Raw genomic sequence first — 7,501 nt, 5'->3', positions numbered from 1 at the left:
TCATAAATTGATCAAAACTCCAAACTGTGGCTCCATCTAGTGGTTTATTCAAAAAGAGCATTAGAAACACTCATTCCCAATCTGACATCAATTTCTCACCGAATTAGTGACACCTGTTTAATCTGATACAAACTGAGACTTAAATCATCTCAGCAGCAGGAGACAAATGAGTCGAGACAGAGAGTATGATGGGAAGGAAATTACTAAATAATGTAAAAAGCTAAATTATGTAATAAACTGAGACAGACTAATGAAGTGTAATTATTAATTAGAACATAACTGAATTATTTTTTCTATTTGAACTGAATCATTTAAACACAAAGTGACATCATTAAGAGTTTGAATTAGTTATTAGTTATGTAATTCATTACAACAGGAGACAAAGAGAACAAGTCTTTAATTTAATGTTAGATTTAAAGTTGTTTTATTACATTATGAACATTTCTGCACCAGTTCACCTAGCAGAGTTTAACTGCTTAACTTTATTTCCTAGATCAAAACTCAACACTAAACTAAATGAAGCACATTTATTCAAGTACTGCACATAAGTATTTGTACTCGGTCTGATCAGCTCGTCTTTATCGGCCCTTTTATCTCATTTATGTTCTATTAATCATATCACAGCCCTTTGGAGGGGACCGACCCTCACATTGACCCCTGTTTTACTGCACTACATGCACTTTTATTACTGATATTTTAAGCTGTTAATACTTTTGCTTAAGTAGCCTTTAAACACAAACTTTTACTTGTAATGGAGTGTTTATACGTTTCTGTATTTGTACTTTTACTTCAATGAATGATGTGAGTACTTCTTCGACCACTGTCAGTGAATACTGCAAACTTAAAATCCATCCATTACCACAGAAATACGGTTTATTCACACTAAAAATCAGTAAGTGATTATGTGGTCTATCTGATCAATAAACAATATTTAAAATATAGATATAAAGATATTTATGTCTGAGTCCTCAAAAGATTATTTTACAGTGAAAATATTTCAACCTGTTTTTTATTTTCAGAAAGTTCTAGAAATGACTGTCAGTCCAAAACGAATAAGGCATTAGAATTCTGAAAGGTTTATATAAAACGTATTAAACACATTGATTTGAAAATACTGAAAATAGGTTGATATGTTCAGAATATGCTGGCATTTTAAATCAAAGACAACTTTGAAATAAAATATATATATTTTTATAATCTTTAAGACTTTCAGACAAAAATGACCTAATAGAGATATTTTACAATGAAAGAGCATCATGTTTTAGAAGCAAAACAATTAGAGAAATTATGTGGCATCAATATAGTGCAGTATAAACAATATTTCTCCTGCATTACAGTATTGTTTTATTCATCTGATTCTGATCTTGGATTGAAAATATTACCATAATGAAAAGAAAATCTTGAACAGACGTATGACAACGATTAAAGACACTTTAATTTGCAATAGAAATTGAAAACAACAACAAAACAGAATGATTAAAAAAATTCAAGCCATCCATATTGATTGAATAGAAAAAACATGTATTCGTCACAAAATGATGTTTAGCAGCATTCATCTATTCACATAATGCATTCACAAAACAAAGACACGTCAACCTTTTGACCTCGTCACATAAAGTGAACGTTTCTGAAAAAGTTGTTTTTGGTCCATATCTGTAGATCAACATGTAATCGAACACACTGCCCTCATTAGTTTTTTTTTTAAAAACATTTTAACGACTGCAGATGTTTTGTGTTGAATGATAATAGAAAGGCGAGTGGTTTGAGGCACTGAGGAAGAAATTAAAAAGACCAGAGCAACACAGTTCACCTTTTTTGCTGACATTTTTCATGTTTTACGAGCATAACTGCAACTCGTTTAGCTGTAATAGATATGGCTGTACTTCATGTACTTTGTGTGTTTAATTACTGTGCTAGCACATGCTGTCTATCTGTACTTCCTGGACAGATTATACCCACATTAAGCTGGTAAAATAAATGTGAAAAATGCAAACGTTTTGGCCTTAAACAAACGCAAGTTTTTCTCACCCCAAACAAGTTTTATGCCTTTCGTTACAGCTGCTGTTTAGTTGATCAGTAGTTTGCCATCATTTGAGGTATTCATTATTCAAGTATAGAAGATTATGCCGTGACTGGTGATGATAAAACAGGTGTATTCATGAGACACAACCAGATCCTATGGTCACACAGTAAACTGGATTTCTTTAGGCTTTAGACTGCTGGTTGAAGACGTCACCTTGGATTTTAGGAAATATTTTCAGGTATTTTACAGACCAAACACTTTAATTATTTGATCAAATAATGATTATGAGCCTCAATCAACAATGTTGATTGATGGTTGTCAACAATGAAAACAGGAGCTACAACTCTATTCAACAGTGACTTCTATGTCAACAGGCTTCAGTTCTCGGACAAACATGATGTCCGAGTTATCATTAAGGTCCAGCTCCCCAAAGTTGTCCTCCGGCTCCTCTTTGCAGACGACCTGTGAGGGCTCAGAGTCCTCGAAGGGCAACTCAAACACTTTGTTCAGATAATCTTCCTTTCTGTTGTTTTTTCCTGTCATGGCTAACACCTGAGATGCAATGGACCAGGCAAACTCCACCTTCCGATGGTTCTGAGAGCTCAGATCGAAGTTGTACTCCAGGATCTCGTACAGAGTGGGAACATATCGCTGGCAGTTCTGTCTGACATACTGGTGCAACTCGAAAAGGACTCCTCTTGTCAGCAATTTTAAATTAAGTTTTGTTTTGGCCTTTGATTTTGAGCGGATGTTCAGGTCCAATCCTATTTCTTTGCAAATATTATAGCTTTTCACCTGTTGCATGTTGCCATTGAAAGCCCTCATGTCCTTGCTCAGCTTTGAGTCACGCTTCAATGGGACAACCTTGTTTAACCACCTGTTTATCTTTATTGATGAGTTGTGCCTTTTCATCACGCTTTTTTGTGTCGTGTACCAACTCTGGATCACCTGCGCGGCCATGGTGACACCACTTTGAAGATCTAGATCAAAATTGTGCTCGAGGATGTCATTAACTATCTCTCGGACTTCTCCACACAGCTGCCGGATAAAGCTGAATATTTCAAGCACGGCACCCGTGGTCAGAGCGGTCAAATCAAGCTTTTCGTTCACCGGACGTTCTCCTGTCAACCAAAGGTTGAGGCCTAACTTGTTACAGAACGGGTATAGCTCTGTATCTACCTGCTGGCTTGTAGCCAAGGCGGGTGAATCCCAGTCTGCCTGCTGCTCTGTCTCAGCATCTTTTCCGGTTTGAAAATCATTGCTGTAGACTTCAGGGAACCGAAAGGGGCTGCTGAGAAACTCCATATTCTGTTTATCGGGGTGGTTCTGAAGGTTCTTCTCTTGGACCATGATGTAAAATAAAAAATTGCGCTGATGCAGCTCATCTTGAAGGACAACATTAAAGTTGTTGTCTAGAATGTCAAACAAGGAACTGCGTAAACTCCTCGTCATCGCAGTTGCAAATCTATATATTTCAAGCAACACACAGTTGGTGAGTAGTTGTAGATCCACTTTCTGTTTGTTGCCCGAACCAACGTTGAAGTCTAAAGCTATCTCTCTACAGTGGGCGAAAATGTCGTTCACTCTAACGGACTTCAGGATTTGTCTTGAGCGAGTAGCACGTCTCATCCACACCTTCTGTTTTAGCGTTTTCACATTCATGTGGTCATTTTTAACTTCAAAAAACAGACCTGCCACTGACTCAATTTTGTTCTTCGGATGAGAGTTGTATAAACTAGAGTTGTGGCCATTAGTCTGAGGCAGCACTGGGGATACAAAAACTTCCTCCTCTTCCTGCTTTACATCCAGAGACACTGCTGAGTTTATTTCTAAAGCAGCTGTTCCTGACAAACTATCAGATTTAGTTTCTTCAGGTCCTGCCTCTGTGCCTGACTCCATTTCTGTCTCAAAATCAACTGGACACATGTACGACAGGTCACTATCATACAAAATTTCTTTAATGTTTTTGTTCTTGTCCCTCAGTGTTTCCCTTCTCTTATTGGTCATTGTTAGTGTGTCCAGTTCTTGGTCATCCACTTCAGGTGTTTTTCTCTTTATACGATTCTGATGAGGTTTCTGGATGCAAACTTGAAAAGGCTTCTTTCGTAAAGCTTCTCTATCCTTGGCTGTTTGGCAGGCATATCTTCGCTCCACCAGCTTGGTCAGCTGCATACAGAAGTGCGTTCTATCCAAATCATGACCAAAGTTGTGCTTGACCAAGTCAAAAACTATGGTATTGTGTGTTCCACAAAGCACTATAGAAAAGTTAAATAGTTCCATCATCACACCAATGGTGACCAGATTTGGGTCTAGTTTCTGTCTGGGTTCATCATCTGGTTGAAAAGTCATATTCACACCAAGTTTTCTACAGAAAGGGTAAACATCACCTGTTAGTTTTAACATGCCTCGTCCTACTTTCTGTGTAATAGGGACACCGCTCTCAGCTCTGTTACTCTCTGCCTTCTGATTTCCTGAAGACTGTGCGTTCTTGCTACTATCAGTGAGGACTGAAATATCCACAAGTTTGTTCCTTTTAGGGTAAGAGCTTCCCAACTGCTCTGCATCAATTAACTTCTTTATAGTGTTTTGGTCTGGTAGTCCAAATGTTTCTTTCCATCTATGAGGTTTGAACTTGAGTTGTTCCCTCACTTGCTTTATTTTACCGTGCACTCGTTTTGCATATTCATAGCAGTGCCATTCATTGTCCAAGTCCACGCCAAGGTCAAAGTTGAACTCTAGCATTTCGAACAAGAAATACAACTCGGACTTTGTCACCATTTTGGCAAAGTCACAAAGCTCCAGCATCACACCGTTGGTCAGCAGAGACAGATCTAACTTTTCTTTCTTTTCCAATGCTGCATTGAACTCCAACCCAATTTCAACAGACAATGGGAATGGAACTGCACTTTTCTGATTTCTAACCCCATGGCGGATGCGGCGCTGCCAGATGTAGTCATCAGTGTCGTCCATGTTGACATCCAACCGCGAAAGTTGACATTTGAGTCGTCAAAATACACTTTGTGTCCTGAATGTCTCAGAAACTGGATCCAAAAAGACTCTTAGTTGACTTCTTTGCAAAGGAAACCCCGACATCATCTGCTTCGCTGTGACATCTTCTCATTCTGTGAGTAAAGACAGAACATAAAGTTTGAGTTAGTTGTCAGAGCAGTAGGATTTATATTCCAAAACCCCAAAATGCCGGATGACCCTTCTAGATTTCCAATGTTTCAGTCTAGGGATCTCTAACGATTATTACAGCCAAAATATCATGTTAAATGACAAAATCGCAACATTTAATAAACAATATAACAAACATAGATTGTTACAGGCCAAATTGAGTGTGACTGAAACTTAGTATCTTATCTAATATCTTGAGAGCATATTTTATTTGTTTGCTATAAACTGGGGTTGCAATGGTATGAGATTAACGGTCTCATGAAACTATCACAGTTTCCTGATATTACACAAACATTATGATCAGTAACAATGACCCTTAAAAGGAATACAAACAGACCCACTGCATGGCAGATAAATGTAAGAAGCTAAGTTAAGTTTACATTTTCGGTCTCTACCTCTTAGCAGAGTGAAGTAGTCCTTTTCAAAAACATTTCCCAAAAAAGGCCAAATGTCTTAGATAATATTACATAAACAACACAAAGCCATCGAGAATATTTACTGCACAGCCATAAAAAGCACACCATGTTGGGTCTGAATATTTCACTGTTTTAAGTAGTGAAATAAAAGCACCATTAACAAGCTGAAACACTAAACAGGCAAAATACTACCACAGGTGGTGAATTTGTTGCTTTAAAACCTCGTAAAAAGGGGAAAGAAAATATGAAAATTAGGGTTTAATATTTCACTTTGCATAAAAAAACAAACAAACAAAAAAACCCTGAAAGCTGCAGAGGTGAGGCAATGTAACTCTGTACACAGTCTTCACCACTAGATGTCAGTCAAATAAAGTTAATGGTATCAACTGAGTAGCAAAATTAAAGGAGTGATGAACTGAGACTGTTAATTAAAATTACTGAAACTCTAGTTCTGTATTTTTAGTGGTGGAAGTGTACAATTACTCAAGTACAGTTTTAAAAGGTACTTCTTTCCTTGAATATTTAGATTATTTTAAAAAAAAATATTACTCCACATAATATATCTGACAGATACAGTTACTAGTTACTTTTCAAATTAAGGATTTTAAAATGTGATAAACCTGATAAACATGACAACATAAACATGAAAAAAATATTTATAACGAATATCTGGCACGTTTTAAATATCAGTGATGGAGAAAAAAACCCAGAACCCCCCCAAAACTGTAACAAACAAACAAACAGTAACAGTAAGTACCCTAAATCTAATCATCTCACTACAACTCAGATTTATCTTGTAAACCACTGGATTCAAGTACTTTAATGTATAAAATAGTTAAATAATATTAGTTAAAACACCAAGCAACAACAGTAAAATGGTGCTTACATATAAATACATACGAATCAACCATAAAAACATCAATATTATCTTAATAAGTATTTTATTTCTGAGTTTCAAAAAATAAAGCTCAGGTGTCGTTTTTTTAATGAGTGGCGCTGAACGCACCAAAATGACCGCCGCATACAAACACAACTTTTTCTAAAAGTCTAAAATACTCCCGTTAAAGACAAACATGCGGGACAGTGCGTGAAACATCTTAACAGGGAACTAGTGATACTGCTGTCTGCTAATAGCGAACATCCTGACCTGCTGACGAAGCTCCAGAGAGACCAAAGAGACGGTAATGCCTCGGTTAGCCTCTCGCGTTAAAGCTAACTTTAGATGAGGACAGTAGCTTTCGGCACAGAGGGGCTAAATATGAGTACGCACCAAAGACCGGAGCACAAACCGGCCAGTCCGCTGCTTGGAGAGATGTTAGTGAAGTTTGATGTCGTTATGTTTGAGACAGCAACTCCTGAAGTTATGAATGAGAAGCTGCAGCGATGTCTGAAACAACACACATGCAACACACTCCCCTCAAAGCTGCGTTCATGGACGCATCGGAAATTCAGGTTTTACAGGATAACGGTTATCCGATCAGCTCAGAAAAAAAAAAAACACCAGGAGGCTACGTGTAAATTACGGAGCCCCTCTGGTGACATGGTCAAATAAATAAATTATATTCCTATTTATTTAGCTGTTTTTATGTCATGTAACCTAATGTAACTACAAACTTTACTAAAAAAAAAAGAGTGTTTCCGCCCGGTTTCGAACCGGGGACCTTTCGCGTGTGAGGCGAACGTGATAACCACTACACTACGGAAACTCACATACAGGCACATGATGACTTTTATTCTGAAATATATGACATAAAACATATAATTACGATACATTTCGCTATTGGAAACCATGTATAAAATTAAAATAAAACTAGAAAATTTCTAAAGAAATTTTGATTGTGCCTGACTCTGGCCCATACATTATTATTGTGCAGTAGGACAGAGA

At 37.2% G+C, this 7,501-nt stretch overlaps 1 protein-coding gene and 1 non-coding gene across 2 annotated transcripts; both read right to left on the bottom strand.

Annotated features, from left to right (window-relative positions):
- Positions 1 to 1,417: 1,417 nt before the first annotated feature.
- On the bottom strand, positions 1,418 to 7,080 carry LOC109142757 (uncharacterized). Its single transcript, XM_019277480.2, has 2 exons — positions 6,887 to 7,080; positions 1,418 to 5,145 (listed from the first exon to the last, which is right to left on the bottom strand). Exon 2 carries the CDS (start codon positions 4,991 to 4,993, stop codon positions 2,369 to 2,371), a length of 2,625 nt encoding a protein of 874 aa, XP_019133025.2. The 5' UTR covers positions 4,994 to 5,145; positions 6,887 to 7,080; the 3' UTR covers positions 1,418 to 2,368.
- Positions 7,081 to 7,249: 169 nt separating this feature from the next.
- trnav-cac (transfer RNA valine (anticodon CAC)) lies at positions 7,250 to 7,322 on the bottom strand. The gene has a single exon. It is a non-coding gene; the product is annotated as a tRNA-Val (tRNA).
- Positions 7,323 to 7,501: the final 179 nt, after the last annotated feature.

Source organism: Larimichthys crocea, chromosome XXII, assembly GCF_000972845.2.
Source record: "Larimichthys crocea isolate SSNF chromosome XXII, L_crocea_2.0, whole genome shotgun sequence".
In the NCBI taxonomy this organism is placed as follows: Eukaryota; Metazoa; Chordata; class Actinopteri; family Sciaenidae; genus Larimichthys; species Larimichthys crocea.
Note: the sequence above shows the minus strand (reverse complement) of the source record. Positions and strands in the feature narration are given on the sequence as shown.

Coding starts and splice junctions, on each gene's coding strand:
- LOC109142757 (XM_019277480.2), bottom strand. CDS start 4,993: ATGGACGACACTGATGACTACATCTGGCAGCGCCGCATCCGCCATGGG.